General features: G+C 52.6%; 1 protein-coding gene across 4 annotated transcripts in view; it reads left to right on the forward strand.

Moving 5' to 3' along the window:
* Nucleotides 1–3,179, forward strand: part of PLXNA4 (plexin A4) — a 354,685-nt gene extending 351,506 nt beyond the window's left edge. For all 4 annotated transcript variants that reach the window (XM_008712055.2, XM_008712053.2, XM_008712054.2 and 1 more), the window contains one exon: nucleotides 183–3,179. In XM_008712055.2, the coding sequence (XP_008710277.1) occupies nucleotides 183–278 (96 nt within the window). In that variant the 3' untranslated portion in view covers nucleotides 279–3,179. The remainder of the gene's footprint in view (nucleotides 1–182) is intronic.
* Nucleotides 3,180–12,466: the final 9,287 nt, after the last annotated feature.

A 12,466-nucleotide genomic window follows, 5' to 3' on the forward strand; every position in this document is an offset into this window, starting at 1 on the left:
GTACCTCACAGCCGAACGCCCCGCACCCCCCCATCCCTGTTAGCCAGGCTGCCTGCGGACCCAGCAACTTCGTGTGCACGTGGGTTCCCAAGCCTGGCCACACTCGCCCTGTCTGTGCACGCCCTAACAACACACACGTGTGTACACAACTGGTAACCTCCCTGTGCTCGGCCCTTCCACAGATCCTCGGACCTCTGGACCATGACGACCAGTGCGGAAAGCAGAAACTGGCCTACAAACTAGAACAAGTCATAACCCTCATGAGCTTAGACAGCTGAGAACCGTCCTTCCAGGGCCCCTGGGGGGAGGGACACACCAAGCCGTGCCTCAGTCTAGATTATCATCTTTACCAAGTGCAAGTTCCGACTGGCGTCAGCAGCATCCCCTGAGCAGCGCTGTCTCTCTCTCCGCCTCTTTCTGTCTCGCCCTCCTCCCTGCATCCCTTCTCTCTCTGTGGCTCTGCCAACACGATCGGACCAGGCCACCACCCCTCAGCTAGTCCTGGATGGCCAGGGTCACGTGGGGCCCCGGCCAGAAGACATCAGAGGCGCTCTCTTTCCCGGCTGACCCCGGGCATGGGCAGCGGCGCCCAAAGATGGAGGAGGACTTTCCACACCGGGCCTAACCTTGCTCTCGGGAAGAGGCAGTGAGCTCAGTATTATCTTCACTGTGAAGACACCACCTGGCTCTCTCCCTTCCCCCACTTCCATCTCCAGGGGGTCCACCCGGGTGTGGTCCCGTTGCAACTGTGAGGAGAAAGGCCCAGCTCCTGCATAAGGCAGAGTGGGGGTTGGGAGGGGCTCTTGGAGCTGCCTCTCACCTGTTGGGTTGGCATCCAGAGTCACCTTGTCCCCTTGCAGTCTTGGAGCCCTTCCAAGTGCTCCTAGGGGCCTGCCTGCCCCGTCCCCTCCCCTGCCTGTGGAAAGCTGGACAGGAGAAACAGCAGTTACGGGCCACCACAGAGACCCTCCTAACCGTCTAGTCTGGCTCGTAGCAGCAGAAACGTGGAGGGGGAGAAAAGGAAAGAGAGTCGCATCTACCCTGGAAGAAGAATTTGGTGTTTTCCATTCGCCCCCAAACGCAAATGAAGCACGTCCATAGTCGTAGGTCTCGTCCATCGCCAGATCCTCGATGCCGTCTAGAGAAAGCACCGGCATCCTCCTCGGTCGGCGCTCATCAAGGCTCAATGTAGAATGCAGAATACATCCAGGAGATTCTACCTCCAGCCGCCTTTAATGGCTCTGTCCCCACCCCCCTTCCTGAGAACCCTATAGGGGTCAGAGAGCTGGGCCCCCGTCGCCCTGCAGAGCCTGGTGCCATTGCTATGCAGACGACTGCGTCACTGGACTGTCCAGACTGTCCAGACCCCCTTGGCAATGACTTCTTCACCATCCACTGTCTTTTAGTCACTGCCCTTCCTCACCTCCTCCCCCGTCATCACGGAGAGAACCACACTCCAGCACAGCCTCGCAGAGACCAACTGAAATGCCAGCCACACTCAGCCCCCAGCTCGTCATGTCCGGGAGGGACCAAGGACTCAAGCTGAAGGACCTGGCCAACAATGAGAGAAGAGAGAACGGACCTCGGCCCTGGCATCTGTTTCTCCATCTGTCCTTCCATCTCTGGATCTCTCATTTCAGCCCATCAGGCAAACGTGTGCTCGGACATGGGAGAGCAGGGGCTGTGGTAAGAGATGGTCTAATGGAGGGTCACAGAAACCTGAATCTTGAAGGGACCTTAGGTGCCATCTGGCCCAGTTTCCCACCATAAGCAAGATTCTCTCCTAGTAGCCCTGGTGGCTAATTGTACGCCACTCTGGGAGACAAGGAGACGCATCCTCGAAGGTGTGCTTGCGAGTCAGGGTTCCAGTCTTGCCTTCACTCCCTGAGCATCAGACATCCGTCCCTGTCATCCCCTCAAAGTGAGCCCCAATTGGAAAGGGGAAGGAACCGCTACATTTCCAGCAAAGTCCATGGAGCACCCTGTACTTTTAAGAACTCTGGCCCCTTTGGATATGAGTGTGTGTGTGTGTGTGTGTGTGTGTGTGTGTGTGTGTGTGTCTGTCCCAGGAGCAGGCAGAGAGCTCAAAAGGACTTCTTGTCCTATGGAGGGGACCCTGAAGTAATTCCCTTCTCCACCCTTGCTCATTCATTCTGCAGCTTGAGGACATTTCAACACTAGCTTTCTGTGCTGAGTGCTGGTGGGGGGAAGGAGAGTCCCCTGTCTGCAGGAAACCAGGGTGCTCAGTGGCCACAGGAGGCCTGGACTTGACTGGAGGCTGGGTGGAGGTGACCCACAGCAGGGTAGCATGTGGCATCAAGGAAAGGACAAATGGGAACCAAACACCAGTAGCCTAACAACAGAAAGAGGAGAATGGGGAAAAGATACACATCGAGGGGGGAAAATAACCAAAGGTTTTGGCAAATGCAGTGCCAGGTGAAGAAGCATGGGCTTTCTACCCTTGACCATTTTATTTCCTCCCGAGAAGCCACGGGCCCTGGCCAGAGAGGAAGCACGTGGGGGGCGGGGGGAGGCGGAGGAGGCACCGCGGCCGCTAAGATATATTTGCACACGTGAGGGGTTGGGGAGGAGAGAGACACAAACATATTTAACACAGATTCGCGGAGTGGAAGCTGAGTGTGTGTGTGAGCGCATGTGTGAGTGAGTGTGTTTGGTTTATTTTTTAAGTTTTGCACAGTTAAAAAAATGAACAGGCAGAAAAGGAGACTGTTATCATGGTTCTGCTGAAGCTTTTATTTTTTACCGGATTATTATTATTATTGTTATTTTTCCTTTGTCGGTACAGAACTCCCCCCCCAACCCTGCCCCTGCCCCGTTTTGTCATGAGAGAAACTTCAGACACCTCAGAGAAACCTCAGCGTCAGGAAGAAAGAGGAGAGGACAGTGTCCTGGCTCTCCTTTCTCCTGGAGAAGGGGTTGGGGCAGAGTTTACTCTAATTGCTGGGGGGGTGGCGTCGCTGCTGGCGTTTTGTTTGCCGAAGTCTCTGCGGCCTGCTTGGGCTGGAGAAACAGGATAGAATCACCCAGAGCTGCAACCCCTCTTGCCCCACAAAGATTCTCTTTCCTTTCTCCGTTCGTTTTCCATTTTTTTCCATTTGGATTCGTGGTGCACATGTGATACGTTTCAAAGTAAAGACAAGGCAGCATTGTCAAAAAGCTGTCCTTGGCTCCCCATGTTCTTTCCAAACTCCCCTTGGGATCCCCGAGCTCCTCCTGGCAGGCCAGAGATGCTGAGAGCTGCCCCAGGGGGCCTGGGGGCCAGCACACAGCAGAGAAGGGGGCTGGGCAAACTGGTCCTGTAGAAGGGAGGTCCCCTCAAGGCTTCCCCGCCGTGGCAGTGAATTTGCAGGGTCATAACTCTGTTTAAGGTGGAATCTTTATCTAACTTTTTGAGTCCCGGGCAGAGAGGAAGGGAGAAAAGGCCCGTCTCCTCTCACCTCCCCCTTCAACCACCTCCTGCACCCTCCAGCCCTTGAGACCACCAGGGTCAAAATGGCGTCAGGAGATCACCCAGTCAGAATAACTGACCTAGGTTAGATGGGGATTTTGAATGTAGGAGAGAGATGGGCTGAAGCTGTGGTGGTGGGAGGCAGGGAGCTTTATGGGGTCCTGAATCTAAAAGGACAGATGGATAGAAACTGAGAAAGATGGCTGCAGGCAGGTCATTCCTCTCGGGGAGCATAAGTCTGCCAACGGGTGGGCTTTGCCGTTCTCTGTCCTTCCACATAAGGAGAGACCCTGACATTTCTTGGTAACAGCAAATAGTGCCACTAAGTGAAGTTGGCTACTGTCAGTCAATTCCTCAGGAAAATACTTTTTCTTGCCTTCTTTCAATGTGGTTTTAATTTGGGGACAGGACTGCCTGAGTGTCCACAGGCCAAGGTAGGTTCACACCCCAGAGCAACATGCACACCCAGAGGCAGCCCTGGAGCCTCCCTCTTGTGAGCCCGTGGGCCGATGAGTCGGGCCCTAGATGCTAGAGCAGGGCTATGGTCAGAGAGAGAAGGCCTTTTCAATAATCCCCAAGTGAAGCAGACGATCCAGGACCGCGCCAGGCAGAAGCGGGAGTCGCTGACCGGTAAGGTCGCTGACCTTGTCCACTCAGGCCTCAGGCCTGGGTCTCACCCCCCAGCCCTAGGCTAATGTCGAGGTACTGTCACAGCACCCCTTCTCCCCCCCACCCGAGGTCCCTGTGCTCGTGTTCCCCTTGCATGACTGGCTGCTGAGAGTGTCCCTCCCCCACAGAGGCGAATGTGCCCCCTCATGCCCCTCGCCCGCAGCTGCTCACGTAGCCTCTGCCCCAAGGCTGCATATTTCCTCGTACTGGAGCCTCAGACCTCACACGCCAGCCCTACCCTGGGGCAGCTCCAGGCCCCTGCCACCGTCCCAGCACTGCCTCCCTGAGTGATGGGGGTCCCCAGTCCCACCTGGGCCCTGGGGATCCCCCATCAGAAGAGCCACAAGCAATGATTTCCCAAGCAAACTCCACTCCAAGAGGCAAGTCCTGCTGATGTTTCCAGAACCCTCAACAATCGTGTGCTTTGACCTAATGGGAAAGCCTGTTTTTCATCTGTCTCCTTTCTCAGGAATAAGGGGACACTTCTTTGGCTTCACAGGATGTGAAGTCAAATACTTAACCTAGTGCAGGTTAAAGTTAATTATTCTTAATCAAGAACAAACTTCCCCACCTCTCAGAAAGCAAGGAGGGAGGGGAAGAGGCAGGGAGGCTCTGCAGGCAGGAGGCCCATAGACACCTCTTTCATGGCCCTTCCAGGAATGGGCCACCCCAACAAGCGGTCCCAGCATGTTCTGAAAGGCCCCCGAGAGGCATTTCTAAGCATGAATAACCTCCAGGTATCTCCCCAGGAGAAGAAGACCCTACCCTAGGAGGATACTGGCTCCTTCCTGGCCTTTCCTCTTGCTCCTAGTTCACATTAAGGACCCCTGTCAGCATTCAGGACAGGTGACTGAGGGCCCCGCAGCCCCTCCCTTTTCCTTTAACCTGTATGTGGACTGTTTATTTGGGGTTTGAGGTTGTTTACTTTTTGTTTGTATATGTTAAGCGTTGGAGATGAAGGAGGGAGCCCAGGTGTGGCTGTCAAGTCCAAATTGCTGGAAGGAAGAAACAAAACTATTCACCTGTGACTTTCGAGGGATGAAGAGAGCCTTGGGGCTGAGGAGGGGGGCTCCCCCTGTTGTTAAAAAATGGGTCGGGATATTCCCCATGTGGACATGCCTGGGGAACCAGCCTCCATGGCTGCTAATATTCTCGGTGCTTCCCGGGCACCTCTGATGGCTACAGCCTGCCATGCTGCCCGTCTGCTCCCACAGGTGTGGCCATCGAGAGCCGTTGCAGAAGGGGAAGCTGAGGTACAGCCTCCAGGTGACTCTGGAGAGGCAGCTCCAGAGAGAGGCTGGGAAACCTCGGGCCTCTGTCCCCACGGTGCTGAGAGCGGCAGCGCCCTCGCTGGAAAACAGAGAAAAGACCGTTCCTCCCATTCACAAAGGAATCTCTCTAGGATGAGTTTTGGACTTGCAAGAGAGACCTTTTTTTTTAAACTATAAGTCTTTGCTCCCTGATTAAAAATATATATATATATATATTTTTAATTAGGGGGAGTATCCAACTTTATAAAATATACAGGGTTTTTGGGTTGTAAAAGTAATACATACTCATTAGAGTCCCCATTAAATTCCATGAGTAGACCAGTGACTAAGCAAAGCTAAACAAAACAAGATCCCTAATAAACGAAAAGAGATTTCTGTCCACATTGGCAGAGATAGTGAGGCGGGAGGGGGGCCGTATGCCCTCTAGCGGGTGTGCCCCACCTTCCCTTCTCACCCCCTTTCGCTTTGTCCAGTCTTGGCTCTCTGGGAGGCCCCAGTGTTGCTGCGCCTCCTGCCGTCCCCCTCAGCTTCCCTCAAACCCGAGGGACGCCCTGTTCAGGACTGGTCACGGGGGACCAAGTCCCCTCCCCGGAGTGCGAACGCTCATGGCCAATAGACGCGTTCTATGCAGCTCATCTTCTATCATTTTTTAAACTGGAATTACAACTTCTTTTGTTAATATCTTTGATCTTATGACTCAAGCACATTTTGGGAGGGCTCCCTTCCAAGAGTGGGATTCAAAACAGAGGATACAGTTAAAGAGCAATGCAAAGGACATTTAACCAAGCGAGACCGCTTACCAGCTAGGACTACTGGACGCGGTTCAGGCCCGTGACCAAGATGTGACACGTGTCTTGTGTGCTCTCCTTCCTCCTCCCTTCCCTGATGTTCTCCCCAGCTGTTGGCTCGTTAAACCTTCCGTTCTTTAAAAAGAAAAGCTAGTTTACCTCAAAGAATCTTGTTTCCATTTGGAAACCAATGACTTTGTGTTTTAGAGTAGATGACCCTCCCCTCCATCACTCCCCGCCTGGGTCTGGTGTCCCGAGGCCTGAGGTCCTTGCTTAGTCACGCGATGGTGATGCTGACCAAGAACAAGACCCCCAGGCCCCGAGATGGACAGGAAGGACTGGGTGCAGCTGGCCTCCTCCCCAGCTGAGCGGGTATGGACCAGCCCATCTCTTCCAGCAGGGTCCTGCCCGGTCACCATAGTAACCAGCAACTCCAGGGTACCACCAACAGAGAACAGCTCAGTAAGCCGAGGCATAGGGGGAGCAGAGTCTGGCCTGGTCACACGACCCAGAGTCAAGTCCAATGCTAGAGGGAAGAGGAGAAACAAGGAAGGATGAGTGGGTGGTTGGAGGAACAGACGGAGGCCTTTGAGTCTCGGAGAGAGGCCGTCGAAGGAGGTGAGGCAGGTCACTCCTGCTCCGGTCACCCCCTTCCAGCCCCACCCCACCTTTGTTTCCATAAAGCTCCCACCTTGAACACTGACCCTTTGTTAGAACAAAGCAAAACATATCTTTAGACAACAGTGTTATAATGAGCCTCAAAGATAGGTGGATGGAATCTACTAGAGGAAGAGGGTCTTCTGGTTTTGATTTTTAAAAAAGAGTATCCTAGTAAGATTAAAAAAAAGATTTAAAAAAATAAAGTTTTTAAAAAGGAAACCTATGCTATTTAAATTGGAGCCCAGTTGTAACTTGGTAAAGGCAAGCTTCTGTACCTTTGTTATAATTAATTGTATACCTGTGTATGTAAATATAAGGCATTCCTATTTTGCAGTTCAGAACAAAAAAAAACCTATTTGTAATATAGAATAAAGTTTATTAAAAAATAATAAAAATGCAGTTTGGGATTTGGGTCTTTCTTGGTGTGTCTGGCTGGAGGGGGCAGAGGGGAAGGCTGGCCGGAAGGAGACCTCCACGGTGCACAGATGCGGCAGCCTCTCTCTGCAGCGCCACGATAACTCAACTCAACCACCAGAGGTACATTCTCTTACTCAGGGCTCTGTCTGCAGTTACAAAGCAGATCTCTTTGGAGGTGATAACGCCCCAGGCAGGGAGAGCATGCATGCTACCAGCCAGTGCTGTCAACAGTCATCACTTCCGCATGAAGCCGGGTCAGCCTCTGAATCCTTCTCAACACAGCCTTCCAGGCACACACTGCAAACCTGCTAGAGTTGGTGCCGGAGAGGACACAAGTTGCCAACCCTGCTGTAAGTCGTCTTTTTTTTTTTTTTCCTGCTGTAAGTCTTCTTGGCAAGCTACACCCGTATAATTTCATCAGTCTCTCCGACCCCCAGCATTTTGATAGAGGGTGGAAATCTTGAACCCAATTGTGCCTCCGGTGTAGAACAGAATAGGGAGAGAAAGAGAATGGGAAGGGTGGCAGTGGAGACAGGGAGCATGGACGGCTGTCCACCTGCTACCCGCGTCCATCTGTGGTCCATGCTGGCCTCCAAGGGGTGGTGTGAGGGGGAAGGGAAGCACGTGCAGACTGGGCAGCATACAGCCCCGCCTGGGCCCAGGAACTCTGAGTCCTCTGCGTTCAGCTGGCTGCCCTCGAACAGATCCTTTTGTCGCTCTAAGCCTCAGGGCGACAGCCAGAGAAGGTTGAGTTCCATGCCTCCGATGTCCTTATAATTCAAAGTGAAATCCATGAGAAGAGAACAGGAAGGAAGCAGGATGAGGAGGACAGTCAGAAACACCGAAGCAGGGGAAGTAAGTGAGGAAGGGTAGGAGATAGGGTGGGGAGAGGTGAGACGGACTTCAGGCCGCCAACAGCAAATCTGCCCTTCCCACCTCCCCACCGCCCCTGACTCCCAGCCCCGACTCCCAGCTCCTCCAGCCTTCAAAGCAAAGTCCCCCGGGTGTCACCAAGATGGGGCCAGAGAGGAAGGGCAAGAGGTGACTTGGTGCAAAATCTGTGGGTCCTGGCTTGCCCCGCACCTTCCAGAAGACAGCCCTCCTAAGATGAGGGGTAAGCATGGCTCCCCAGTGACACTGAGACGCCACATCTCTGGGAGACACATCCTATAGCCAATGACCAGGGAGCACTTCAACCTTGGGACAACGAGGGAACAAATGACACCTAGGAGGGAAAGCAGGAATTAGCGACCTCAAGACCCTGCTCAAACCGATGGACTGAGATCAGACTGGTGTGTTTTTTTCAATAGTTCCAACTGACAGGAAAAGTATATTTCTCTCTTTTCCTTAATAACAAGGCAGGCTGTGGTGGGGACAATGGTCTCAGTCTGAAAGTTCAAATCAGATTCCACACACGGTCCAGTTCCTGCCATGTCCGATGACTCCTTTACCTGCTTCCACACGGTCAGCCACCATGACCTTGAGCGGACTGCTTCGCTGGGATTTGGTTTCCTTCTCCATGACCTGAAGACACTTCTAACTGCTCTAGGAATCCCAGAGGTCGTGCGGAAGGCTGACTTAGAGAACAAAAGTGAGAAGATCCTGAGTACCACAAAGGTCACACGTGCATGTGGTGTCATTACTAGTCATAAAAATGACATCATACAAACAAAAGAGTGGATCCGGCCCAAGGCCTCAGTCTCAAATTTAGAATGGACGCCATATTAGTCGGCTCAGGCCACTGTACCAGAATATTAGACTGGGGGGCTTAACCAACGGACATTTGTTTCCTCGACGTTCTGAAGGCTTAGAAGTCCAAGATCAAGGTGCCAGGATTGGTTTCTGGTGGGAACTCTCTTTCAGGCTTGCCCAGAACTACCTCCTGTGTCCTCGCGTGGTCTTTCCTCTGCGTGCGTGTGAAGAGAGCTCTCTGCGGTCTCTTCTCATAAGGACAGCAGTCCTATCAGGTTAGGGCCCCACTCTTATGGCCTCATTTAACCTTAATTACCCTCCTAAAGGCCCTCTCCCTAAATTCAGTCACATTGAGGGTTAGGGCTGAATTTGGGGGGACACAATTCATTCTGTAACAGATGCCTCATTTATTCATCGCCAAAAAGTAAATATCTAGCATCTTATGAAAAAGGGACATGAATGTATTTTGATTGTTAGACTATGAGATTGCTGAAGGCAGAGACCATACCAGTTCAACTTACGTTACCCAAGCTTAGCCAGTGTCCAGCACAGAGCGAGTGTTCGGTGAATCCTGAATCGGCGGCAGGAGGAACACGGGCAGCAGGACTGGGGAAGCCATCGTGACAAAGGTGATCACTGGCTCATCTCCCCACCCAACTAACATGCCTCCATTATTGTCCCTATCAGGCCACATCCCCTCCCGTGAATATTTTATCTCTGGGAAACTAATGCCTGGACTTGCAGCCAGTGGCCGTCCTTTGCAGGTGAAGAGAGCCAGGCGTTGTGACTGGAACCTCTCCCAGGGTTGGCAGAGCTGCTGGCTGAGCAGCGTAAGTGGAGGCAGGGGCAGGGCACTTCCACACCAATCTTTTCCTCCAAACCTGTCCTGCTTTTCTTTTGACAGAATTCCCACCCCGAACACTGTGCCGGGAGAGCTGGTAGAGTCCATCCTGTCAACACAAAGCACCTTCCCTCCCTGAATGAGCACAAAGGCTTCCCACCCCAATAAAGGTCGATGGCATATGAGCACTGGACAGTGAGGACAGTGACGACGCAGAGCAGAGACACCAGATGACCCTGCTAGTCACGTAGCATGAGTGGAAACTCAGGCTCTGCTGTTCTAAGTCACTGGGGGGGGAGGGCTCTTTGTTACTGCAGCACAGCAGACCATCCCGATTGCTACGGGGTCCTGGAAATTTAACCTGACCACTAGGTAGCCCCTTAGCTGATAGCTGATACAGGAAATCTCACCTTCCACCCACAGCGAATTACTCTTTTGACCTAAGTCTTTTTTTTTTTTTAAGACATTATTAGCTACTTACAGTCAATATGACTCATTTTGTGGAAGTTCCTAATTTTCCTGAGCTGGACTTCAGACAGATTGGGGAAGAAGGGGAACACTCAGAAAAAGAAGGAGCAAATCTTATAGAGAACAGGAACAAAGGAAGCAGAGGGGAGGGAGGCTATCGGGAGAAAGACATGAGGAGGAGGAAGAGGAGCAGGAAGGACAGCCTTTAGCCAGCTCTGTGCTGGAAGTTTCCTGCCCTCTGTTCATCCAGACACCTGCAGTGGTGACAGTTTTCCAGGCTCAGGTGGAGGTCGCCGCACTCACACCCCACACTGCCCTAAGGAGAAGCTATTTTGCTTTGTAGGGATGAATCCAGCAAGGTCATTTTATTTGTTCGTTTATTTTAGAGAGAGACAGAGAGAGGGCGTTTGACTGGGGCGGGGTAGGGGAGGGAGAGGGAGAGACAGAATCTCAAGCAGGCTCCACGCCCAGTGCAGAGCCCCACATGGGGCTCAATCTCATGACCCTGAGGATCCTGACCTGAGCCGAAATCAAGAGTGTGACGCTTAATCAACTGAGCTACCCAGGTGCCCCCGGCCAAGGTCGTTTTAAAACCTAACCTGTAGTTTTCTATATACTTGGATTTTGATCAACAGTCAACTTCCAGGAAAGCAGAGAACTCATCCTTACTAGGGACATAGACCATGTTCTCAACACAAGCCCTTCTCAAGATGGCAGCCCCCTTAGGAGGCCACAAACAGCAATGTCTCATGAGGCCTAGAAAGGCCCGTCCACACACAGATGCTAGCTTTTCTCCGCAGCACTTACTGCTGCCTAATGCTAAGAAAGGCCTGACCCCCCTAAAATACAGGCAAGGTACTCATGCCCCCCAACCAAAGAGGGGCCCTTCTAGCCCCTGTTCCACATCAGAGCACAGACCTGGGCCACTGCTTCCCCATATTCCAGGTCCCCAGACATTTCCTGAGTAAGCCTGTCGAACTCACTTGAGGGATACAAAGGCAGGGCCTGGGGGGACAGGAAGCCGAGGGGTCAGGGAGGGGAAGCTGGCGGGTCACTAGGGATGCCCCTACGTCTCATCCCTTCTTCCTCTGTAGTTTGCCTCTGGGGCTAACACAGGCGAATAAGCCACTCACTCAGAACTGGGTGAGCACACCCATCCACGCAGCTGGACTTCAATCCCCCAAACCAGTCTCCTAATCCCCCCTCTGCACCCCGAACACATTCTCTACACAGAGTAATGGTGAGACCCCACCCACCACTGTCCGGCCCTGGGACCCTGGGTGAGTTCTTAACCAGCTCCAAATCTCAATTTTCTCATCTGTAAGGGTGAGAAAAATAACACCTTCCTCACAGAAGATCAAGTGAGGCAAGGGTTACAACGCACTTGGAGTAAGTCCTGGCATCTCATGAGTTTTTAGGGGACAGTAGCTTTTGGGACTGAGTGACAGCCCTCTTGAAGAAGGATCCCGCGTGTTCTCTGTCCGGCCCTAGCTTGTGGGACAGCATATGGTAGTCACTCGACAAATGTTTGTGAAATAAATGAATAGAGTCAAATCAGTGCCAGGCTCTTGCAACTGCCCAAATCCTGAAATGCAAGTAGAGACAAAAGCTTCCCAACAAAGTATAGAAATGAATAACTAAAAATGATAAGTGCCCCAGTTTGCCCCCAAAGCAGAGCTTGAGACAAGGGCTCATGAGCAGGTGGCTGATTTGGGGAAGTGGTCTTGAGAAACAGAAGTGGGGGCAGGGGAATGAGCACAAGCCAACTCAAGGGTGTGTTATCGAGCCGGTCCCCACGGTGGGCATCAGGATGCGGTCTCCCCTGGGCCCCTCAGAACAGGAGAGCGCCCCCTCAGAATGTGCTCACAGGCTGCACACGAGCCGTTGGTTCCCACAGACTCCTAGGTTTGCAAGTCTGCAGGAATGGCTATGTGGGTGCACCCCCACCCCGGGACCCCAGGGGTAGGAGCAGAGGAGCGCTCAGGAGGAAGGCCAGGTGGATGCAGGGTCCGTCCCTCAGGCCACTGTGCCTGCCTCCTCGCTGCTATGGCAACAGCCGGGGTGAAAAGGAAGGTCAAGAGGATAGAAGGTGGAGCACAAGGAAGTCTGCAGCACAACACGGAGTCCTTTAAAACCCTTAACAATTCTATAAAAGCAAGATTAAAGTCATTTCAAAGAAGTTATTTTCTGC

Source organism: Ursus maritimus, unplaced genomic scaffold, assembly GCF_017311325.1.
Source record: "Ursus maritimus isolate PB19 unplaced genomic scaffold, ASM1731132v1 scaffold_3, whole genome shotgun sequence".
Taxonomy (NCBI): Eukaryota; Metazoa; Chordata; class Mammalia; order Carnivora; family Ursidae; genus Ursus; species Ursus maritimus.